This window comes from Myxine glutinosa, chromosome 6 (assembly GCF_964187855.1).
Source record: "Myxine glutinosa chromosome 6, kmMyxGlut1.1, whole genome shotgun sequence".
Classification (NCBI taxonomy): domain Eukaryota; kingdom Metazoa; phylum Chordata; class Myxini; order Myxiniformes; family Myxinidae; genus Myxine; species Myxine glutinosa.
In genome coordinates this window covers 150,996,580-151,023,133 of record NC_136266.1, presented here as the reverse complement: position 1 = coordinate 151,023,133, position 26,554 = coordinate 150,996,580, and the positions used below count along the sequence as shown (strand labels likewise).

At 44.2% G+C, this 26,554-nt stretch overlaps 1 protein-coding gene across 1 annotated transcript in view; it reads left to right on the top strand.

Moving 5' to 3' along the window:
- OBSCN (obscurin, cytoskeletal calmodulin and titin-interacting RhoGEF) overlaps positions 1-26,554 on the top strand; it is a 377,067-nt gene that overhangs the window by 5,363 nt on the left and 345,150 nt on the right. The window contains exons 2-10 of the mRNA XM_078780751.1: positions 991-1,266; positions 4,013-4,279; positions 4,394-4,660; positions 4,846-4,958; positions 15,544-15,697; positions 21,363-21,524; positions 21,666-21,770; positions 25,214-25,483; positions 25,671-25,937. Coding sequence (XP_078636877.1) covers positions 991-1,266; positions 4,013-4,279; positions 4,394-4,660; positions 4,846-4,958; positions 15,544-15,697; positions 21,363-21,524; positions 21,666-21,770; positions 25,214-25,483; positions 25,671-25,937 — 1,881 coding nt within the window. The remainder of the gene's footprint in view (positions 1-990; positions 1,267-4,012; positions 4,280-4,393; positions 4,661-4,845; positions 4,959-15,543; positions 15,698-21,362; positions 21,525-21,665; positions 21,771-25,213; positions 25,484-25,670; positions 25,938-26,554) is intronic.

Sequence of the window (26,554 nt, the reverse complement as noted above, 5' to 3'; positions counted from 1 at the left end):
GATGAAATAGTAACACAAAACACAATGTTGAAATAGTAACACAAAACACAATGATGAAATAGTAACACTCTTTTGATGAAATAGTAACACAAAACACAATGATGAAATAGTAACACTCTTTTGATGAAATAGTAACACAAAACACAATGATGAAATAGTAACACTCTTTTGATGAAATAGTAACACAAAACACAATGATGTAATAGTAACACTCTTTTGATGAAATAGTAACACAAAACACAATGATGAAATAGTAACACTCTTTTGATGAAATAGTAGCACAAAACACAATGATGAAATAGTAACACTCTTTTGATGAAATAGTAACACAAAACACAATGATGAAATAGTAACACTCTTTTGATGAAATAGTAACACAAAACACAATGATGAAATAGTAACACTCTTTTGATGAAATAGTAGCACAAAACACAATGATGAAATAATAACACTCTTTTGATGAAATAGTAACACAAAACACAATGATGAAATAGTAACACAAAACACAATGATGAAATAGTAACACTCTTTTGATGAAATAGTAACACAAAACACAATGATGAAATAGTAACACTTTTGATGAAATTGTAACACAAAACAGAACGATGAAATAGTAACACTCTTTTGATGAAATAGTAACACTATTAGTTTTTCAGCCATCATTTCAGACAAGTGCCTTAGGTGTACTCACCTTTGACCAATTTCTTCTCTTAACTTCCCTGCCTCCCATTCCCCTCCACTCCCCCACATCCCCCAACCCAACCGTCCACCATTTGAGTAACCATACATGCCATTCATATGGTTAATATTGATGAGATTGATGAGACTGAGTTAGTGTTAATATTGTTAATGTTAATATTGTTAACAATGAGTGTTAATATTGATGAGACTGTGCTGCATAAATGAAACTCATTGATGATTTGTTAGGTAAATAATTGTCGTTACCTGTCCATTTTGCAATTCATTTCCTCTATTCTTACTCTAACTCAGATGCAATTCCGCAACCTGTGACCTTTCCAATCAAATTACAAGATGCAACGGCAATTGAGGGCAAAGATGCAACGTTCCGGTGCTGTGTGACCCCCGACAAAGCCTCGGTCACCTGGTTCAAATGCGGGACAGTACAGGTGGCTGGAGATCGAGTGGGAATCTCAGCTGAACCACCCTGGCACCAGATTACTTACCGAGACTTACAGATGGAAGATTCCGGGGAGATTAGGGCCGTATCAGGGGAAGCTCTCACCTCGGCGAAATTGGTCGTACAAGGTGAGATGATAATATCGATGTTAACATGTAATTTTTGGTTAACAGGGTATACATTTTCGGGAAAAGCCGTAAATTTGATGGAAGTGATTAGTCGTTTGGAAGGATTTTAAGAAGAATCGAATAAGCATTATATAAATGATCAATTGATCCTGAAGGTTACAAATGATATTTGCTATAAAGCGGACCAAAGATCAACTACAATTGAATACTCTGGACCTAACAGCTGCCTTTGTCCATTAACCATAATATATTATTTGACCTTATTTAGTTCTGTTTTAGTATATCTGGGCCTCCTCTTGAAAGTTTCAGTGTCATCTTACAGATCACACATCTCCTCAATCTCAATACATTGCTGGCTATCGACTCGACTCAATTAATCGATCTCTCAATATCCCCGAGGGATCTGTCTTTTACACCTTATCTGGACCTGCTTCCTGCAATTAAACGGAATTTCAATATCAGCTTCCGTTGACAAGCTGATGATATCCAGATCTACCTGTTAATTGAAAATGGTCGTCCACCCTCATTTTCAACTCTGATTTCCTGTCTACATGAAATTCCAAAGTGGATTTCCATGTCCTTTTGAAAACTCAATGTTGCTAAGGCTGACCTGGTCCTCGGCCCTGCCAATTCCATCCTCAAAATGCTTCAACCACAGATAATGGAACTTGAGGGGATCACCACCTAATGCAATTTTGCATTGTTTCAATTCTAGGTGTCACTATGGACCCAAACCTTTCCCTATATTCCACACATTGTGAAAATCTGTAAACTTGTATTATCCTATTTCTCAGACTTATGTCCAACTCCCACCAATGTCCAAATCCGATAACAAAACGTTTTGGGCCATGTTTAATTATGTCTCAGTTAAATAATTGCAACTCACTGCTAGCAGACTTACCTGCTTTTCGCTCAAACATTTACAACTTATTCAGAATATTGAAGACAGAATTGTGTTTCAAGCTAGCGAGTTTAATCACGTCGCTGCAATCATCAAAACAATTCGCTGGCTCCCAGTGCAGTAATGTGTAGATTTTTTTGGAAATATTGTTGAAAAACGTCAAAGACAAACATACTTTGGTTCCTGGATACTTTTTGACCTTATCACACCTTAGTTATCTTATTATCTAATTCCGTCAAGTCATGACAGACTTCTTGTGACATTCATGATCAGTTTTGTCCAAACATCCTTACTTTGTACTGCCCCCTGAAGCTCTCACAGAGACAGCTCGGTTGTAGCCTTTACCCCACCCAAGCAGCACATACAAGTGCTGCCTCTTCGTCTTCTTGCAGCAACCATACTCTTCAACCACAGATAATGAAACTAGGGAATCACCACCTAATATCTGTTTGCATTGCTTCAAATCGGATTCTCCAGACTTTCATTTACTGCATGCATGTATCGTCCAAAGTATGACGGTTTCTGTTTTAGCATCAGCACTTCTCATGTGTCTTTCACATTTTCTTACCTTTTAAAGTGTTTATTTGTAAAGACGAGTACAGGGAAGAGGGTAGACAAGGCGCTATTATGAATGATACGAACCAAGCCAATCAAAAGACACAAAAAGTAAGTGGGGACATGCAAACTTGTATACAAGGATGAGAAATAAAGCTCAAAACCTCACCCACCCGAGGCGCCACAGAACACACTTGTACAACGAGTTCAGAATGCACGCGGGACTTCCTTTTGTCTATGATGTGCAGAGTGGACGCAGGCCTGAATGCAGCCTGCTTTGGAAACCAGGTGTGAGACGAGAGCCAGTGACGAAGTGGACCCAAAGACTAAGTAAAACTGCCATGGGCAGTGCCAGTGACGAGTAGCACCAAAGATGCAGAAAGCCAAACAGAGCACGATGGAGTGAACCAGGCACAAGGAAGGCCAGCGACGATCAGGCCCGCAATCAGGCCTCGTGCCATCCTTTGTCCTTTTCAAATGAGGCTTCTCTGTCTGCACTTCTTCCTCCTCAAAGTGCTTCTTTGCACTTTGTGCATGTGGGACTGTCTCTGTGATATGTGTGGTGATGTGATGATGATGTGTGGGACTTCGTGCTGGCTCTTCTGTCTCTCTTCTATCTTCCTCTCCAAAAACAGGGCGATACCAGCTTGGATCAATCCCAAGCTTCTTTCGAGGAAACCACAATCCCAATAGCCTGCAACAGCACCACAAGGTCCTTTGTGAACCCACTCGCTCATCCTCATTTTCCTCCTGGTCTCCGTTCTCTCCTTCCTTCTGGGCGGAATTCTCCTCTGGGCCATCTTGCCCATGGGACGGCCCCAATAAAAAATAAATCCCCAATTGAGACTTCCTGCTCCACAGCACACTGTGTCACCATGGCTGGCGCACCTTGGCCAGATATATCGTAATCGGCCTAGTCGCACACATGATGCATGTGCCTCTGTCATGGGAAGTCCTGCCACAGCCCCATCTATAAACAAGAGGTGTTTACACCTCCAATATTTCTCTGACTATTGTTTATAAATTACATACGCTGCCTCTTCAGCGTCACATTTTAACAAATGACTTTCCCTGACAGGTCCCTGTTACATGGCAATCTAACCTACTTGAAACACATGGAAAATACTACATTTACCACAGTATAGCTATATGGATCTCCCCTTCTGGATAACTAACACAATGTACACAAATACACAATGATTTGAATAAGCATGTGCTCATATCCAATCAAACTTCGTTATGGAGTGTTCATTTTCTACTCACTTGTTCCGATGATCTTGCTTTCGGCAGAGGCCCCTTTGCAATTTGTGAAGAAGCTGGAGCCTTTGTCAGTTGAAGAAGGGCAGAGAGCTGAGCTTTCTGTTGAAGTAAGTCGGCCAGGAGCCAAGTTTCGATGGACACGAAATAGTGTAGCTCTGACACTGACCAATCGCCTGAGGGTTGAAGTGCAAGGCAATAGGCATTCACTCATTATTGATCAAGTCTGCGTATCGGATCGTGGCCTCTATGCCTGTGAGATGACTGGTGACCGCACGCAAGCCCGTCTCACCATTGAACGTAAGTTTTCAAAACGAGTGATTTGCATTCCCAGATATGTTGGTAGCGTTCGTAACAAGGTTGTAGAACATTGTGGAATGTGCTGTATTACTGTGTGTGATGAAATATACACAGCACGGTGCGTGCTCCTTGTGAGCGGCCTGAAGCCTACTGCAGTGCAAGAAGGAGGTGCTGCCACGTTCAGGGTGGAACTGTCTCATAATGATGTAGATGGCAAATGGAGCAAAGATGGGGTGGAGTTGTACCCAGGTAATACTTGTCAGCTTGACAAGACCGGCAAAGTTCACATCCTGACACTGAACCATCTACAGCCAAAGGATGTTGGTATAGTTGCCTTTCAGGCTGAAGGCATCCGTTCATCATCCCGTCTTTCTGTAGAAGGTGCGTTGGAGTCCTGTTGAGATATATTTGCAGTTGGAAGCTTTTTTGATGTTGTATTTTACTCTGCATACTGAAATCTCCACTGCTCGTTTGTGATGCTTGTCTTGAAGCTGTGTCACAATATTATATACAGTATTTCCAAAGTTTGTCTGTTGTTAACATCAAGTCTATTTGTTTCTTGACAGAATTGCCTGTAAGGTTCACCTCTCCCTTGGAAGATGTTAACACGGCAGATCGCAGTGCAGTGACCTTCACTTGTGAGGTCTCCAGAGAAAATGCGGAAGTTAAATGGTTCAAGGTAATTTAATAGAAGATGGGGGTGACGGACCTGGTTACCTCCACCACCAAAGGTAGATGGAGGTTATGCCTTCACTCCTGTCTGTCTGTCTGTCTGTTTGTCTGTCTGTTTGTGAATAAGATATCTCAAAAAGTTATGGACGGATTTGGACAAGAAAGCGGGAGATAAGAGGGGGAGAGGGAGGGAAGCACACAAGCGCAACAACAGTAGAGAACAAGGACGTCGGTAGATCTGTGGAAGGAAGAGGGCTGGGGGAGGAGGGAAGGGTACACGATGAGTTGCTAAACGTTTGTCCATGTTGTCTAAGAGAGAGAGATGTATATGAAGTCGTCACTGTTAGGAGGATGGTACAACACACAGATGAACAAGAGACGAAGCAGAGGAGAAGTCGCAGTCAAAGGTACTCCTCGGGGTTTGGAGGTGCAAGGTCAGTACATGGACAGTGAGAAATTCAGTTATTGATGTAAAGTGAAATGATGTAAAATGAAATCTTTCCTCTTCTCCAATGGCTTGATCTCTGATCATCAATTTGGTTTCAGACCAGGTCACTCTACTCTGGACATGCTGCTTCTGCTGTCTCAACAATGGATGGAGGTCCTCAATGGCAAACAGGAAATTAGAGCTGTCTCCCTCGACATATCACGTGCCTTCGACACGGTCTGGCACCCCGCTCTGCTCACCAAACTCTCCTCCTTTGGTATCCATGGAAATCTCCACGCATGGCTGGCGGACTTCCTCTCTAGTCGTCGTCAACGTGTGGCCCTGAATGGGTTTCTCTCATCTCCTCTTCCTGTTCAGGCTGGTGTTCCCCAAGGCAGTGTTCTGGGCCCCGTGCTTTTTCTGGTCTTCATCAATGATCTCTCTGACTCTCTCGAAAATCCTCTGTATCTCTTTGCTGATGACTCCACTCTCTGCCGCTCCATTCCTCTTCCCTCAGATCGGCAGTCTGCTGCCTCCTCACTCTCTGAAGACCTGGACAAAATCACAGACTGGTCAAACAAGTGGAACATGTCTTTCAATCCTGACAAATCTCACACTCTTACTATGTCTCTCCGAAAAGATCGACTGGACAACCCTCCCATCTACTTTCTCAACAATCCTCTCCAAGAAGTTCTGTCGCTCAAGATTTTGGGTCTCACTATCTGCCATGATCTTTCTTGGGAAAACCACATTTCCAAGCTGGCCTCCAAAGCCAGTCGCCGACTGGGCATCCTCCGTCGTGCGAAGTCCTTCCTCGGCACACCTGAGCTCCTCACCACATACAAGGCTTTCATCCGCAGCTCAATGGAATACTGTTCTCCCCTATGGGCCGGTGCTCCTGCCTCACACCTAGCTCGGCTTCACGCTGTTGAAACCAAAGCTTTCAGAATTATTGGAATCTCCCGCGATGAAGCTATCTCTGAGGGCCTTTCACTCACTCACCGCAGGCAGGTAGGTGGTCTTTCTGTCTTCTACCGACTCCTCTCCGGCCTTGCACCCCCAGCTCTCTCTGTGCTCTGTCCCCCAAATATTCCTACAGGTCGCACAAGATCTGCCAGCAACCCTCTGATGGTTAAACTGCCGAAATCTCGGCTCTCTGCTCACCTTCACTCTTTCATTCCTCTTTTCTCCCGCCTCTGGAACAAACTCCCTCACTCCCTTCAATCCCACTCCTCCCTCCAGGTCTTTAAAACAGCTGTTCACCACCATCTCTTATCTTCCCCCATCCAAAACCTTGATCTTTTCTACCCCCGCTAATTCACCCCAGATCCACCTTGTTTGAAATTCCAACTTCTTTCCTGGAAGTCCTGGCAGTGTCCATATGTTTTATACCTCTCCCACCGCCCCCTTCCCATGCCCCCCCCCCAAAGCCCTCGCCCTCTCTCAGATCTCTCGATGTCTCCATGTCTCTCGGTCCCTGCTCTCAAATGTTGTGTTTGTGTCCTTCCCCCTCTCTCCCCATCTTGTCTACCGCTCCCGATGTTATATGTTTTATGTGTCGGTTTGTCTTTCTGTGTGATTAATGTTCGCTCTTTCACGAGCCTCGATCTTGTATACAAAACAAAACAAAACAAAAAAAAAAAAAAAAAAAAAAAAAAAAAAACCAACAACAACAAACAACAAGTGCAACTCCGCTGTCAGAATGTGGTTCAGGCCTATCAAATCGGAGGAGACAATAGCCAAGGTAGGACACCAAGGAGTGAGGAACATCCTGTGGGTGGAAGGATTCTGTTAAACAGATTGTGTGGTTTTTCACCAGTGGCCTGGATTGAGAAATCTGTCAGGTTGGAGCAAAGGCCTCAGATTTTTGAGGTCCACATATACACATAATTAGGGACAGTGGAGGCATTGTTGGCAGGGTACAGGGATGTGCAAAGGAGCTTGGAGGGGGTTGTGGGTGGTGGGGGAAGCTGGGAGGGGGCGGGGCTGGAGGGATGCTCTGGGAGGATGCTGTGTGTGTGGGGGGAGGGGAGAGGGGTGGAAGAAAGCTTGGAGGAGGTGAGTGGATGAGGGGTTGGGAGGAGGTGAGTTGATGCAGATAAATGAGAGAGGGAGAGGTGAGGGGCAGAATGAAGTGGAAACTTTAAGGGGGCAGGAGGGTGAAGTAGTCCAGTGGAGTTTCAGAAAAGCAAGTTTTGCGGTATGGATGACGTTTTATGGTTGATTCTGGTACTATGGCATGTCCTGAGCAGGAATCAGCCGGCTGCCACTTTGGCAGCCTTGGGGAAAATATTTTACGGGCCAAAAACTAAATGGCCGCCGGGTGACTATGTCGCCTATCATAAATATCCCATAACTTCCATATTATTGGTGCTAGAAAGTTAATCTTGGTGTCTACACCTATGTTTTCAGGGTCCAGGAAGCCATTTATACCATCTAATTTATCACTGTCACTTCCCTACAGCATGATATTGCCGGCATGACCAATATATATACTAAATTATGCATGTATAATGGTGGTGGTTCACTAACATTGATCTCTTTCTGTCCTAACAGGTATATATAACAGCACTACCAATGATGGATGGCAGATGCTTCTTTGACTGTACAAATGATTCTCCTAATCTTAAAAACTGTGGTGTTTGTAGAGTAGAAACTGTTAGAAACTGTCGCATCAGGCATGGTGATGGGTTAATTAATAAACTTGCTGGAGTTGATTCGATCAGATGTCACAATAATTGTGTATCTACATATACATCAGCACATCACATAAAAAGATTTCTATCCAGGCAGAAAGATGACAATCTAGGAACTGATGAAGTTATTGCCCACAAAAAATCTCGCAGATCAGGGACAACAGACTTCAACTTCAAAGAACATTGCTTGTTCTGTGGCGAGAGATGTATAACATTGGCCTCCAGCTCCCGGCATCCTGGTAGATGGAGAAAAGTAATCCAGTGTCGAACAGCAGATCACTTCAAGCAGAACATATTACTTACCTGTGATGTTCGCAATGATTGTCTAGCTCTAGCAGATGAAGTCCGAGTTCGAGTTAGTGGTGCGGTTTCAGATTTGCATGCTGCTGATGGGCAGTATCATGATGATTGTTATAAGCTCTTTATGAATCGCAAGAATATACAAGCAGCTGCTAACTCCGCAACAAATTTTCCACAACCAGATGATTCTGCCTTTGATGCCTTGATTGAAGAAATATCAGTAAATAAGTCGCATGTATGGAACTCTCTTGAAATTTAAGATACATACGCCAATCATGGAGGTATCGTACAACCACGTCGCGAGCTCATTGATCGATTAGTTAATCACTTTGGTGATGATCTCCTTGTGCTCTCAGGTAATGGAGTTGCGAGTATACTCGTCTTCCGCAGCAAAGCTCCTCATCTCCTCAAACTTGTTGACGATAACGCTGATGTTGATGTGACACCCATTGCCAAAACAATCAAGAAAGAGTGTTCAGAAAGATCAGCTGACCGAGACACGTATAAAATTCGACTATTGCTGGAAGATGCCTCTGAAGCATGTAGTGATCTACTTCTAAACTTGCTTGCTGAATTGTCACCCAAATTGGATCACACAAACACGGCTCTACTGATAGGCAACATCATAACTAGTGTTCTAACCACCAGACCAACAACACTACAGATAACTCTTGGAACTATCCTGAGGGAAAAATCACTCATAGAACAGTGCTCAGAATTTGCCGTAACATGTTCATACGATGAGGTCCTACGATTTAAGAAATATGTGGCCCATGCTGCCTCAAGAGAGAAACACCTTCAAGGATTGATGGACAGTAAGGTTGGTCTCGTTCAAACAGTTGCTGACAACTTTGACGCAAACATAGCATCACCAAATGGACTCAAATCAACACATTCACTGGCCTTGCTTCTAACCCGACTTCAGGAGTACACAGATGATATCCAAGTGTCAGACAGTCCAACAATCAGAAGGCTACAAAAAGAGGAACTGAAATAAGAACCAACACTACCAGTAGATATACAACACTACAATGGGCCCCTGAAACCGGCCATGCCAGAAGCCTGCGCCCTGCATCACATCCTCCCATTGCGAATACTTGCTGCTAAGGTCATCACGATGAACAGAGCTCAGGTGGCCGACTACATGTTCCTGTGTAGGATCACACATGATGAGTCCACACCAGAATATAATGGTTTCAACACAGAGATGGCTCGTGCACAGGGGCATACCGTCAAACCTTCAACCAAAGCCATCTATACTCCCCTCATTGACATGATGCCATCTGATCCTGACACAATTATGACTGCCATGGTTGAGTCCCAGAGAATTACGCAAGGAACCAACCAGTTAGTAACACTCTTCACTGTCGACCAGCAATTGTATTGAGTTGCTGTTGATGTACTATGGGCCTATCCAGAGCAGTTCCAGAACTTCATCCCTCGTCCTGGTGGCATGCATATGCTAATGAGCTTCATAGGTGCCGTATGAACTCTCATGGGTAACAGTGGTAACAAATTTGTTTATTTCTAATGTAGTTATGGGTAATCTTGGTGCATAAATGGCTTCCTGGACCCTGAAAACATAGGCGTAGACACCAAGATTAACTTTCTAACACCAATAATAAGGAAGTTATGGGGTATTTATGATCGGCGACATAGTCGCCCGGCGGCCATTTAGTTTTTGGCCCGTAAAATATTTTCCCCAAGGGTGCCAAAGTGGTACCCGGCTGATTCCTGCTCAGGACATGCCATAGTACCAGAATCAACAATAAAACATCAACCATACCTCGAAACACGCTTGGGCTCCCGAATCCCATTTGGCAACTGGACTAAAGTTGAGAGGAGGCAGGACAAGGTTGAGGAGGATGATGAAAGGGGATGTGAGGGGTGGGATGAAGGGGAAGCTTTCATGAGGTGGGGTAAGGGGGAAGCTTGGAGGAGGTGGGGTGAGGGAAAAGCCTTTGAGGAGTGTGGTTGGAAGGATGTGAGCTTGAGATGTGGGGGAGGGTACTGACACAGAGATATGGTGGGAGGATAGGGGAGTAGGTGTGGAGGGGGAAGGGGGTGATAACAAGCAAGATAATCTACTATTGGAGATGCTGTGGGATTGAATGATCGATCGAAACCCCGATGATGATTGGTGCTCTTCTGAGGATCTGCATAGTCAATGAAAAAGCTGAAGGAATTCTTCAAGATCTTTTTTAAATCTATGGTTTATTTTGGTGAGGAATCTCCTGTTAAGTTGTCTTTTCTGGTCGTGGTACATATATATCCACTCGACTCTTTTGGCTTTCCCTCCCTCTCTTTTTCCCTCCCCTTTTCTCTCCCACAATGTGATCCAACAACAAAGGACCATGAACAATCACCTTGGGTATATATATTGTCGCGATCCCGCCTGGTAAATGTTCCCAGCACGGAATACGGACGTGAATGTCCGGGCTTCAAGTAATCCACGGAGTGGACAAAAGAGACGTAATCAACACAATTGTGTTTTAATCGGCCTTCTAGGGGTAAGGCACGATGCTTTATTGGCTCGATCACAAAAAACCATGAATGGTAACAAATGGAACAGGCTGCACAAGCCTGCAGGAACGGTCGGCCACAGACGCTCCAACAAGACGCAGGTCAGATCCTCGCGGCTCCAATCGATGAGCTCCGGGACTCGAAGGATACCAGGATGGAATACCACACAAGGCCGCCAGGAACGGTCGGCCAGGAGCTCCAACACGAAGCAGGCAATATAGGACTCACAGTTCCAATCTACGATCTCCGGGAATCACTCGTTCTCTTCCGGAATCACTCACTCGTACAATCCATAACTATAAACGATCAGCACAACTCGCTGTCGTGAGGCGTCACGAAAGTTCCCTCGCCTCGAGGCCTCGAACCTCCGAGCTGCGTCCGTATCATGAGATGGCGGCCGCGCTCTCTGACCCTCCACCAATCACGTCCCGACTCGCCTCCCAATCGCGTGAGGCTCCCAGGAGGTTACGTCAGTGGTGGGCGGGGCACTCATTTGGGTGAGAACAAAGGTGGTTTCACCGGGGGGTTTCTCACAGTCCTCCCCCCCTAAGTAAAAACCCCGTCGAATAGACGGCGTTTTTAAAACCAGTATTTGTAGTAGGTGCAAATCACATGGCAAGATTATGGCGGGAATTGCTAACAGGCAATTAACGCAATTAACAATTACTAACACTTGTTAACAACAATAACGAAACAACGCAACAATACAACGCAACGCAATGGCGCAACACAATAACGCAACAATAACGCACTTATTAACGCAACAGGCAATTAACAGGCGTTAACAGGGTAAACAATGAACCAGTTTTGTTTTTTTTTCACACACAATATTAAACACCATACACCCCATTAACATCTACCCCACAAGAGTTACACTTCACCCAAAGCACAATAGAGAAACAAGGGAGCCAAACTCAAGGTGGGGAAACATTTACAGGAGGGAAACGGACCGAGACCTAGAGCGGCGGGTTCTCCTCCGGTGTCGAGAACGACAGTCATATGCGTAATGACCCCTTTCACCGCACTGGTAACATCGATCTTTCGGGTCGAACGGCCTGCGGACCAAAGGGCGTCTGAAACGAGGCCGCCGCGACATGCCATTCGACATCTCGACGCACACCCGCGATCCGCAAATTAACCTTCCATCAAGGGCTCTGACCGAATCTTCAGCATCTCGTGGATCTTCAAACTCAACAACCGCGAATCCAAGTGGGTTCCGAGCAACCCATACGTTGCGGAGTGGTCCGTAATGCCCGAAGACCCTCCCTAGCTCGGCTCTCGCTGCTCCATTGCCCAGGGTTCCCACATATACCTTAGCATTAGCGTTCCTGCTGAATCGCGACATGGCGGGAGCGGTCCCTGAGGAGCACGGCACCTGAGGTTGGCTTGACGGGAGGCTCGGGTGGACTTCAGCTGACGCAACGTCACCGTCGGAAACTGGAGTCGAGGCGCTAGGCTCCTCGGGCCAGAGTGAAGATATGTCTGACTCCGCCACTCTCTCCGCCTGTTTACTCTGGGCTCTAGGGACCCCCCCACAGGTCAGAGTCAATGACTCCTCCCTGGCTATGGCATCATTGCCAATCAGCAAGGAGACCCCGGGTATAGGGTAGTAGGGTACTACCACACAGGTCACTGGACCCTTAAAAATGTCACTCCGGACCTCGAGGAGGGCAAGGGGGTACCGGCCAAGAACCCAGTCAATGCCCCGAAGGAGGGTATACTCGCCGGTATAACGCATCTGAGAGGCCGGAACTACCCCCACCCGGAGAACACACCGTGTCGCCCCAGTATCCCGAAGGTATTTGGTCTCAAACTTCAGCATCGAATCGGGGCCACCCACTAAGGCTGTCCCTGAATACTCCTGATGCAGTGGATGAATGGAATTAGCCCCGGTGGCAGTGACCTCGGTCACCGATGCCACCGTCGTGTGCGAGGGCCCGGCGGATGAGTTCCACTGATCTCCCTCCGACTTAACAGGAGGGTCGCCTCGGTAGGCCGGACTGGCGGGATTAGAGAAACAGCGGTTTTCACCGTGCCCCACGCGTTTGCAGAAATCGCACCAGGGCCCTGCCCTGGTCTGCGGCTCGCGAGCGCCCCCAGTGGAGGTCATCGGAGAACCCTTCCCCTCGATCCAGCCGCCGGGCAGACGGGGGGCGGTCTTGATCGCAGACTCCTCCGTCTTACGAAGCGACTGCGTGACTTGCAGCATTTTGCACGCCAAAACATGTTTATCAATAAGGTTGACGCAGTCTGCCAAGGAAACAGTGTCTTTGTCGACAAGAAACAATGCTAAGTCAGGCGGAAGCTGTTGATCGATACGGTAACGCACCAGGAGTTCCGCAACCGCTTGAGGTAACTCAACCTTGCTCCCCTTGAACCATCTCTGCAGCTGTTCCAACAAGGCCCGCGAATGTTCCTCATAGGTTTGACTGGACTCACGAGTCCAGCTGAAAAAATTTCTCCTATAAATACATGCGGACACCGCATAGGCATTCAAAATCTCGGCCTTCAATGCCCTGTATTTGTTTGCGTCCTCGGTTGCCATCCTCGCATATACCTCCCTCGCCTTCTCAGATAGATGGCTCACAAGATGGCCGACCCACAAGCTCTCATCAATGCCACCGGCAGCCAACAACTTCTCCGCCATCTCCAGATACGCTTCTGGCTTCGTGTCTCCCGTCCAGTCCGGCAAACGAACATGAACAGTTTCCGGGACTCTTGCAGCAGACCCCTCTGCCCGCAGTCGTTCAGTCAACATTCGCAACTCATGCTCTCTGACGCGTTCAGCTTCTGCTGCCGCATGCTCTCTCTCTGCTGCTGCACGCTCTCTCTCTGCTGCTGCCGCACGCTCTGCCTCTGCCCTGTCATTCTCCCTGTTATACATGTCAAGTTGTTGAACCGGAGTCAGCCCGGTCCAGAAGGGCGAACGCATGCATTTAGTCATGATGGGATCGCTTCCTAACATCTCGGGTTGAGTGCCCGGGTCAAGGCTGCTTGCGTCGCTCACCTCGCCACCCACGTGACTGTCAACATGATCAGGTTGAACTCTCACTTCCCTGGTCGACATAGCTTGGCTACGAGTTATCATACGACCAGGCACAAAACACAACCTCAAACACAACGCTCAAACACAACGCTCTGTTGGGGAAATACGACACAACTACGCAATATCACCCGCACATCAAATTGCCAATGAGAAAAATACCACGTACAAATACTCACGTTTTTTTTTTTGTTTTTTTTTTTCGGTTGTTTGGAGGGATCCGAGGCTATTCGCTTATTCTTTGTCGGTTGTTTGGAGGGATCCGAGGCTATTCACTTCTCTGCCCCAGACAGCGTCCTACGGCGAGAAAGTTCCTCCCAGACGGCGTCCGCTGGTGAGAAGGCGATGAACAGATGCCAGAAGATGTCGTCCACTGCAGAATTCCCGTCTCAATCGAATGGCTCTTACTTGAATGATCCTAGGACGAGCAACCCATTTGTCGCGATCCCGCCTGGTAAATGTTCCCAGCACGGAATACGGACGTGAATGTCCGGGCTTCAAGTAATCCACGGAGTGGACAAAAGAGACGTAATCAACACAATTGTGTTTTAATCGGCCTTCTAGGGGTAAGGCACGATGCTTTATTGGCTCGATCACAAAAAACCATGAATGGTAACAAATGGAACAGGCTGCACAAGCCTGCAGGAACGGTCGGCCACAGACGCTCCAACAAGACGCAGGTCAGATCCTCGCGGCTCCAATCGACGAGCTCCGGGACTCGAAGGATACCAGGATGGAATACCACACAAGGCCGCCAGGAACGGTCGGCCAGGAGCTCCAACACGAAGCAGGCAATATAGGACTCACAGTTCCAATCTACGATCTCCGGGAATCACTCGTTCTCTTCCGGAATCACTCACTCGTACAATCCATAACTATAAACGATCAGCACAACTCGCTGTCGTGAGGCGTCACGAAAGTTCCCTCGCCTCGAGGCCTCGAACCTCCGAGCTGCGTCCGTATCATGAGATGGCGGCCGCGCTCTCTGACCCTCCACCAATCACGTCCCGACTCGCCTCCCAATCGCGTGAGGCTCCCAGGAGGTTACGTCAGTGGTGGGCGGGGCACTCATTTGGGTGAGAACAAAGGTGGTTTCACCGGGGGGTTTCTCACAATATATATATGTACTTTTGCCTGTGGTAATGGGACATAGTACTTTGAAGAACAATGTTAAATATATCTACATTTTAAAATCGCTCAATGCATTCAAACTATTTATTTTAAGTGTTATATTTATTAATTTATGAATAAACCATTTAATTTCATATGGACTATTTGATTATTCAGTTCCAACATTTGGTTATATACAATGTAAAGCGCTGGGATTATTTTGAGGGATTTATTTGCTTTATTTTAAATGTTTATTACCTTCCCATGTTCGACTGTGAAGTGCATCCTTTTTATAAATAAACACTCTCCTCTGATGTTCATTTGTTGTTTTACAAGTGCTGTCATGTTCTCTTCCCCAAACACTTTTATTCCTCGTATCCTTCCCCCTTCCCCCAACTCCCGCCCAATATAGCAATTCTACCCCATGTGAGAGCGTCGAGGTCTCGTTGAATATTTGTCCGGTCAATGCTGGTTATTATGCTCTTCTGTACAGGATGGTGTAGAAATAAGACCAGGCCATCGTTGGCAGATCATTGTTCAGGGCCGGAAGCGTGGCCTAAAAATCATGCAGTGTGAGCTCACCGATGCTGGAGGGTACCGTTGCTCTGCTGGACAAAATGAGACGACTGCTGCTCTGGTGGTTCATGGTCTGTACATTTTACTTTCATTTGGCTTTGACACACTGCTACGCTACCTTACCACCTGTCATCATTACGCTGTGTGCAGCGCAAAGTAGTGTTGAGCAATAATTGGGTCACTCTGCTTGTCTAGCACTCTATTTATATGATGGGAGAACAACTGAATTTCAATTTAAGTTTATATTTTGAACATTGTGGAACATTAACATGAATCGGAACACTAACTTGCAGATTAACAGTACTTTGGCTCTGAAATTGGCAAAATGTATGGAATCTCGTCCCGATCGAACGTATGCATAAAGGAGTGAGATTTGTTTTCTCTGTCTCCATGTATGGCAGTCAAACAAAATTGAAAATCATTCCAAACAATAAACGTAGTTTTTAAATACGTCACAAAGGGCACAAAAGCAAGCATGAAGAACTAATTTAATGTGTTAAATAAGGTGGTGTAAAAGAAGGTGAATCAATGGCGGTAGACATCCAATTCAATGTTGTTTTTTTATATACAGCCTTTAAAACTTTTATTATATTATATATATATATACATATATATATATATATATATATGTATATATATATATATATATATATATATATTTTTTTTTTAGAACACAAATTGCCTTGTTTGCATTTCCAAAAGCTATCAGTTTAACAGTACTTGGGCAAAATTGTACATTTTCTCGACCAATCAAATTTGCTATATTTTCTGACGAACAGCGAGATTCCGATAAAAATGGTGGCACCATGCCATGCAATGACAGCTAACTTCGTCCCAATGATTGATATGATTCCAGATATTTTTTTAACTTTCTGGACTTTCGTCCCTATGATTGATATGATACATACCTACATATTTCTCAGATGTAAAATTATCTTACTCAGAGATTCTCATTTTGTTTTACACACTTCACAAAGCACAAAAACAATATATTCACAAACATTTATTGGTGTACAAAGTCTCAGCTCATGGAAGGGTAAGGTGATGCTCTGAGAGTGGACATTATGATCACATGTGGACACAAGTAGATGAATGCCCAGGATGAGAGAAGAGGAAGGTAATCATAGCAACCTTCAAATTGTTGTGGGGGCTCTTGAGACGGTGAATTAGGATATAAAAAATCATGGGTATGGATGGAAGATTACCTGGGTTGATGCATTAACTATTTGAAGCCCTGCAGAAGAATTGGATTGAAAAGAATGAGGAAGGATATTCCACAATTGGTGAAAGTGAGGAATAAATTAGTGGAGGTGAGCACTGAACTTGGACTTTGGGAGTTGGTCAGGTTCACTATGTTTTTTCGTTCAAAATCATGGTAGATTAGCAAACCTATACATTTTTGGAAACGTTATTACATGGAAAATCTGAAAATCAATGTTTACATTTGCCGATTCGACCAATCGACCAATTCCATTCGACCAATTCGACCATTCGACCAATCGCTTCGATCGACCATTCGACCATTCGACCAATTCGATCGATTCGATTCGATTCGATTCATCGAATTCGATTCGATCGACCATTCGACCAATTCGATTTGCCAATCAATTTGACCGACCTTTGCTTGTGTGGAACGGACTGTGAAAACGATGCGGACTATATTGTCGGATACGACACACAGGACAGTGATGACGAACTCTAAATGGCATATTCTGTAATCGTGTATGTTTGATGCCATTGACTGCCTGTGTATATTTTGTCATTGACTGCCTGTGTAGATGTGAAGTTATACTGACTGCATGTGTATATATGATTTTGCTGACTGCCTGTGTATGTTTGGTGATATGAATTATTGTGACACATTTTGATGTTATTAACTGCCTGTACAAAATGATAACATGTATTTGATTATGCAACTTATCGCGAATATAAAGACAGTATTTTGCAATTCAAAACCTTTGATTCGTGTCTTACCATTCCCCATAGCACTAATTTGATACTTTCATTGGATTCCTTGTCCCTGAAAATATAGGTTTTGTATATTTTAAAAAGTTTTTAGGGTAATTAGAGGCAGAAATAGAACAAAATATGTATTTTACAGTGGCCATTTTGAAAATCCAAAATGGCCGCCATACAGGTATCTCTCCAAATGTAAACATTGATTTTTAGTTTCCTTATGCTATAACCTTTCCAAAAATGCATAGGTTTGCTAATCTACCATGATTTTGAACGAAATATAATTTATTGACATAGTGAACCTGACTAAGTGAACAAAATGAGGAAGGAGGTTCCACAACCGGGTGAAGAGAGGAACAAAGTCATGGAAACAAAGTATTGACTGTGTATGAAAGAGGAGAGGCAGCAAGATGAGGGGAAGTCGAAAACAGAGATCATCAAACTTTCTGCAATGCAAACAGCAGCAGATCCTGTGTTTCTGTTTATATGTAGGAGATGCCAATGATGCTGAGAGCTTTGGATCCACAACATCTGTTATGAATCGTGGGCACCTCCATATCAATAATTGAGTGACAGACAAGAACTTTCAGGCTATGATCAAGTTCAGATTTCCCAAGCAAGGACATGGCAGGAAGGAGGATGCCAAATTAACAGCTGGCTTTGGAGATTACCTTTCTTTACATGGTCTGCCCAGGTATGATTGTAGCGGATGGTGAGGGACAGAAATTGAAGAGACTGAAACTTTTCAAGTGGTTGATTCTGGAAATAGATGGGTAGGTTCATTTATTAATCATTCTGAAGAGAGAGGGTGAGAATGCGAGATCTGCCTGGATTGATAAATGAATTACATGTGATGGATCGAAAAATGATCCATTATAATTCAGCGGAGAGGGTAACGGCTGTTCTGGGCCTGTTTGTGGGATTTTTTTTTATTTATTTTTTTTTTTTTTTGTATACTGAATCGAGGCTCGTGAAAGAGCTAACATTTACTTCACAAACAAATCAACCAGACAAACAAAATATATAAAAAGCGGGAGCGGAAAACAAGATGGGGAGAGAAGGTGAAGCACACAAACACAACATTTGAGAGCAGGGAGATGTGTGGAAGGGAGAGGGCTTGGGGGGAGGAGGCATGGGAAGGGGGGGGGGGGGTGGAGGGAGAAGTATAAAACACAAGGACACCAATGACTTCCAGGACAGAAGTTGGTATTTCAAAAAAGTGGAAATGCGGTGAAATTAGCGGGGGTAGAAAAGATCAAGGTTTTGGATGGGGGAAGATAAGAGATGGTGGTGAACAGCTGTTTTAAAGACCTGGAGGGTGGAGTGGGATTGAAGAGAGTGAGGGAGTTTGTTCCAGAGGTGGGAGAAAAGAGGAATGAAGGAGTGAAGGTGAGCAGAGAGTCTTGATTTTGGCAGTTTGACCATAAGAGGGTTGCAGGCAGATCTTGTGCGACCTGTAGGAATATTTGCGGGACAGAGCCCAGAGAGAGCTGGGGGGGCAAGGCCAGAGAGGAGTCGGTAGAAGATGGAAAGACCACCAACCTGCCTGCGGTGAGTGAGTGAGAGGCCCTTGGAGTTAGCTTCATCGCGGGAGATTCCAATGATTCTGAATGCTTTGGTTTCAACAGCGTGAAGACGAGCTAGGTGTGAGGCAGGAGCACCAGCCCAGAGGGGAGAGCAGTATTCCATTGAGCTGCGGATGAAAGCCTTGTATGTGGTGAGGAGCTCAGGTGTGCCAAGGAAGGACTTCGCACGACGGAGGATGCCCAGTCGGCGACTGGCTTTGGAGGCCAGATTTGAAATGTGGTTTTCCCAGGAAAGATCATGGCAGATAGTGAGACCCAAAAGCTTGAGTGACAGAACGTCTTGGAGAGGATTATTCAGAAAGTGGATGGGAGGGTTGTCCAGTCGGTCTTTTCGGAGAGACATCGTAAGAGTGTGAGATTTGTCAGGATTGAAAGACATGTTCCACTTGTTTGCCCAGTCTGTGATTTTGTCCAGGTCTGCAGAGAGTGAGGAGGCAGCAGACTGCCGATCTGAGGGATGAAGAATGGAGCGACAGAGAGTAGAGTCATCAGCAAAGAGATACAGAGGATTTTCAAGAGAGTCAGAGAGATCATTGATGAAGACCAGAAAAAGGACAGGGCCTAGAACACTGCCTTGTGGAACTCCAGCCTGAACAGGAAGAGGAGATGAGAGAAACCCATTCAGGGCCACACGTTGACTACGACTAGAGAGGAAGTCCGCCAGCCATGCGTGGAGATTTCCATGGATACCAAAAGAGGAGAGTTTGGTGAGCAGAGCGGGGTGCCAGACCGTATCGAAGGCACGTGATATGTCAAGAGAGACTGCTCTAATTTCCTGTTTGGCATTGAGGACCTCCATCCATTGTTGAGAAAGCAGAAGCAGCATGTCCAGAGTAGAGTGTCCAGGTCTGAAACCAAATTGATGATCAGAGATCAAGCCATTGGAGAAGAGGAAAGATTTCATATCTGAAGCAATGATGGATTCCATGACTTTGCTGATAATTGGGAGAAGGCTGATTGGTCTGTAGTTGCTGGGATCTGTTTTTGCACCTTTTTTGTGCAAAGCGGTGATGTTGGCAGATTTCCAAGCAGATGGAAGATGACCTTGAGCAAAAGAGAGGGTGAAGAGAACAGAGAGAGGGAGTGAAAGAGCGGAAGAACAAGATTTTAGGACCCGTGGGCTGATGCCGTCAGGTCCAGTTGCAGAATCCGAGTCGAGGGTTGACAGAAACTTTTCCACCTTGTCAGGAGGAAAGGACACAGAGTCCAGGAGCAGCTGGGTACGACTGGGTACGGTGGGTACAGAGAGGGATGGGTTTGGGACACAAGATTTAGAGGCAAACACAGAGTTGAGGCATTCAGCTTTTTCGCGTGTGGAGTCAGCCGTGTGGCCATTTGAGGTGAGGGAGGGGATGGAGGGGGAACAAACACCAGAAACAGATTTGACCAGACGCCACCAGGATTTGGAAGAGGGAGACAGATAAGAGAGTTCGGTCCTGAGAACGGAGAGATATTGTTTCCTGGCTCTCCTGAGCGTGGACACACACTTGTTTCGGGCTTTGTGAAAGGAAATGAGATTTCCTTCCGTTGGATTTGCTTTCCAGGAGACGAAAGCAAGTTGTTTCTGGGCAATAGCCTCACCACAAGATTCCGTGTACCATGGACGGGAGGAAGGGTATGACAACAGAAGACGAGATGGGATAAATCTGTGCATGAGAGAGAGCAGTTTGCTTTGGAAGAATTCCCAGGAAGAATTTATGTCAGAGGCAGTAGAGATGGGAGACCAGTCCAGATGATTGATGGCTGCTTGAAGACCGTGCCAGTTGGCCTGAGTGAAATGCCAGACTCGTCGACGCTGAGGAGGCTCTCTGAGAATGGTCAGAGAGATGTCCACTTTAACAAGCACATGATCAGAAGAACCGATTGGAGCAGAAGAAGAGCAGCAGACATTTTCAGGGAAGTTAGTCATAACCAAGTCCAGAAGAGAAGATGCTCCGTTGACTGAAATCCGGGTCGGGAAATTGACAGTTTTTGTCAGTCCCAGTGAGTCACAGAAGTCCTTTGCAATATTGTAATATTGTAATGTATTGTAATTCAATAAACAATAATATTGTAATGTATTGTATTGTATTGGATAAACAATATTGTAATGTATTGTAATTCCTTGCACTTGCGACACAAACATTTATGTACTTTCGGAATCACATTGATATGTTCATGACAATTTACATCAATTGTATCCATTTGCTTTTAGCACGTGATGTGCAGGTACTGAAGCCGATGGAGGATCAGGAAGTGATTGAGGAAGAGAGCGCCATCTTTACCTGTGAGTTTTCCCATGATGATATGGATGCCCAGTGGTTCCGCAATGATAAGAGGCTGCGTCCAGGGAGAAACGTCAAGACACGACAAACAGGTGGGGATAGGGGTAGATGGATGGCTGTCGACGCCCTTGCATGTCATGAATGAATGAATGAATAAATGACTAGTGTTTGTTGATCTTTCTTTAATGTAATTTTTAATGCTTGTTTGTGTTTGTCAATATGACTGTTTACAGGGAAGATGTTTACACTTACATTGGACAATGTGCAGAAACGGGAGGCTGGTGATGTGAAGGTTGTTGCAGAGTCCGCTTCCTCATCTGCCAAACTGGTGGTAAAAGGTATAAATAGCATCTATAACTGTGGAATCTACTACATAAGAGAGATGTTGGTGTGTGTCGCCATTTTTCTCAGAGTTGGCTGAACGGATCTTCGTCCAACTTTCAGAGGTTCATCAGTGAGTGCCTGGGAGTGTTTTAGGCAAACAAACAAACAAAAAAAAAGTTGGAAAAAAAAGTTCGTTTTTTTGGAGTAAAAAAAAAAAAAATCGCTCGATAGTGCCTAACCCCTTTTAAATTAATGCCAGTTATATACAAGTACACATTCGCATAAATAAATACAAAACAATCACCAGACATTTGAATACAAATAAATCAAACAATTCTGGAAATGTACGAAGTTGGTAGTACGCTTCTTCTTCTTCCTGATCGGCATCACACTTAACTCAGAAACGTGATGAATGCTACATTAACCCACCAGCATGTATATGAACCCCCTTCCTCTCCTGCCTCCCCCTCCCAAACTCCCCTTCCCCCCTCCCTCCCCCTCTTCCGCCCCCTTCCCCCCTCTCCCCTCCCCTCTCCTTACCCCCTCCCCTCTCCTTTGTCCCCCTTCCCCCCCTCTGCCCCTCTCCCTCCCATCTCCTCCCCTGCCCCCCTCTCCCCGCCCGGCAACGCCGGGTACTTCTGCTAGTGCTGTATAAGGGTTTTGAGCAACAACATTCCAAACATAATTTATCATTAACGAAAATCCTGTAGATTGTCAATAACAGTAAAAACTAGAACGCCACTCAGTAGAGCGCATACTCCCGCCATGGGTCAAGTTGGAGACCTATCTTCCAATGGTAAAAAATCCTTCAAAAAATTCCTGGATCCGGAATAATATCCTGAGCTTCACCAAAAACTAATCAAGTCTTCCTTATCCCAAGGGCAATCATCCCACCAACTTTCATCCAAATCCGTTCAGAACTTTTCCAGATATCTTGTTCACGAACACACGAACATACGAACACACATATGCACACACACACACATGGACGGACACGATCGAATGCAATACTCCCTGGCGGGAGTAACTAGAATGGCACTTAATAGAGAGCATACCTCCGCTAGGCTGGACATTTTACGTTTTGCATCCCATTGATGGGCTGGATCTGAGAGTGGGACTCTAAACAAAATATAATCAGCTTGTTCATGTCACCTGACCAACTCATCCACCAAGTTTCGTCCAAATCCTTCAATAACTTTTTGAAATATAATGCTCTACTGTGTATCGTTTTGGCCGTTCTCTCAGTTGGAAGAATCACTTAATAAATGTAAAAAAAATTCTTGCATCAGAATCCGGATCCAGATCTTCACCAAAATCGAATCAATTCGTCCTTGTCACACATCAAATCTGTCCACCTGGTTTCATCCAAATCCATCCATAACTTTTTGAGATATCCTGCTCCCAGACAGACAAACACACAAACAGGGGTGAATGCCACCGCAGACAAACAGGTAAAAATAGATAATTCCTATCACTTATTCAAAATATTCCAGATATGTTATCAAACGTACTTGTGCTGATTGAAGGCTCAAAATGTGGTGATTGCCATCGGGCAATGTGTCTGTGGAAGAGCAACACATCGATGATTATGATGATGATACCATTTGCAGATTACCTGCATAGACTTGATTGAAAGCTTTGTCCATCTCGATTAATTTAATTAATTTTTACATTTTATGGATGATCACAAACTCATTTGTGTGTTAATACTACAACAAATCTAACTTGTATTTTTCCGGCTTCTTGTCTACTTCCAAATATGTTTTGTTGAGATTCAAGGTTAAGCTTGATCTAAGTATTATGCCATATGTAACGGTTCTGCTATCACCTTTAAATGGAGTGAACAGGTTTGACCAGACAATAAATTACATGTACATGCATATTAACATAGGGAGATTAGGAGAGCATACATATATTAGGTGGACTGAACAACTATTAATTATAGAAGGGCCATCTTGGGGAGATCAATAACTCCAGTCTCTCTCTCTCTGTCTCTGTCTCTGTGTCTCTGTCGACCATGGTTAGGGTAGTTTTTCGGCCTAAAGGGTTTCTCTCTCTCCCTCTTTCTGTGTCTCTCTTTCTATCTATTTCTTTCTATCTCTAAATTATTGAGCAAACGTATGACCAGTTGGTCATGGCATGGATTTCGATAATAATGAAAGCCATGTGGAAGAGCTACCTATTCTTTAAAAAAGATAACCAATAAAATAAACAACAAAGACGTCATGCAGAGCACGATACTTGCAAAGTCCATCTGTTCCCAAAATAAAAAGTTACCATGGATACATTAAATTGTCTATTTCATTTAGATTATAATTGACAATCTTAATCAAAGCTAGGGTCAATTGGATTAAAATTGATGATTTTTCAGATGAAAATTGATGTCAGAAGTTTTACCTTGAGTTGACCTTTGACCTTTTTACCTCAAAAGTAGTTGATTTCCCAATTCAGTGATGCACCATGTAATTGCTGTTTAATTTTCAAGTTAATAGGATGAAAAGTAATGATTTTAGGAGCTTGACCTTGAGTTGACCTTTGACTGACCTCAAAATTAGTTGGTTTCCCAATTCAGTGATGCACTATGTAATTGCTGTTTAATTTTCAAGTTAATAGGATGAAAATTTATGATTTTAGGAGCTTGACCTTGAGTTGACCTTTGACCTTTTGACCTCAAGTAGTTGGTTTCCCAATTCAGTGATGCACTATGTAATTGCTGTTTAATTTTCAAGTTAATAGGATGAAAATTGATTTTAGGAGCTTGACCTTGAGTTGACCTTTGACCTTTTGACCTCAAAAGTAGTTGGTTTCCCAATTCAGTGATGCACTATGTAATTGCTGTTTAATTTTCAAGTTAATAGGATGAAAATTGATTTTAGGAGCTTGACCTTGAGTTGACCTTTGACCTTTTGACCTCAAAAGTAGTTGGTTTCCCAATTCAGTGATGCACTATGTAATTGCTCTTTAATTTTCAAATTAATAGGATGAAAATTGATGATTTTAGGAGCTTGACCTTGAGTTTACCTTTTACCTTTTGACCTCAAAAATATTTGGTTTCCCAATTTATTGACTCGATATGCAAACTCTGTTCAACCTTCGTCATTCGGATGAAAAATGACAATTTTAGAAATCTAACCTCAAGATGACTTTTGACCTCAAAATCAATAGGCGTCTTCCTTATGACCAACTCTACTATCTGGTGAAGTTTCGTGAAGATCGTTTTAAAATTGTGATCTGTAGGCGATTGACAGATAAACAGACAAACAGACACAGGCAGACAGTCAGAATAACGCACAAGACCAACAACATACTTGAAAAATCTTCGATTTTGTAAGTAAAAAAAAATCTGACTTGTTGAATTATATTGTTGATAAGGTGTAAATAAAAGTGAAGAGTGAGAATCAAAATGTGAGTCCACTCTAACAGTTTCCATCCATGTTTCCTTGGCCTACTCCAATAGAGCCTCCCGTTCATATTGTAAAGACTATGAGAGACAAGATCATCATTGAAGGACACCGTGCCATTCTGGAGTGCCAACTCTCTCGGGCCACTACCGAGGTTCACTGGTTCTGTGGAGAGACGGAGATTACAGCTGATGACCCCCGATACCAAGTCAAAGTAGACGGTCAATTTTGCAAGCTGGTCATTGCGAATGTGACCGTAACTGATGAAGGTGTGTACTCATGTGAGGCAGGAGATGACCGCTGCTCAGCACATCTAAACGTGGAGGGTGAGTAGTGGACAACCTACCATTGATCTATGAGGGACGTAGAACTTTGGAATTTTAGAGGTGGCTTCAAGCTGATTTCCATAACAAATTATAAATGTATCAACTGCAATAATTAACATCAACATGATTCCGTTACTCTTGACTTGACCAAATGAGTGATTCAAGCCGCTTTGCTTGGTTGATCCAGGACAGGCTATCCACGTGTTGAAGCCTCTTAAGAACCTGGAGGTAACTGCAAATGCACCTGCAGTTTTTGAGTGCAAGCTCTCTGGTAAGACCACGTGCAGTGTACACTGGAGCCTTAATGGAACTGATCCTACAAATCTCGGGGCGAAGGTTGAAAAGCAGGATCTTGTGCATCGCCTAACTTTGCCAACTACGCAGGCCGACATGACGGGCCTTGTAACGTTCTCGGCTGGGAAGATCAAAACCCAAGCTCATTTGGTAGTGCATGGTGAGTGAAATGAAGTCGCTACTCGTTCATTCCTGAATACAACTGAGATAATCAAATCGATTGCCTTAACTAAACAAACAATAATTCATGATGAAGTCCACATTATTTCATAATATTGACTCCGTGACACTTGTTTAGTTGACATTATGAACAATAATATAAACTAGAAAACATCTGAAAATGCAAAGCCTGTCCGCGTACACTTTGTAATCAGACGTCTTCTTCTTCCATATGCTAAACTTGAGAAAACACTTTTAAAAACTAGAACAACACTCTTTGACATCACGACGTCGATCGATATGCCTCCACCCACATTATTACATAATTATAATACTTGTACTAAGTTTGCTTTAAATCCATAGAGCTGTTCTGAAGTTATCACATTTTTACCTGATATTACCTTTGACCTCTTGACCGCAAAATTTAATCAGTTCATGCTTACATCATTATACATACCTGTACCAAGTTTTAATTTAAATCCCTTCAGCTGTTCACAAGTTATTACATTTTTACCTGATGTGACCTCTGACCTTTGACCTCAGGACCCCAAAATCTAATCATTTAATCTTTGCATCATTATACATATCTGTACCAAGTTTGAATTGGATCACTTCAGG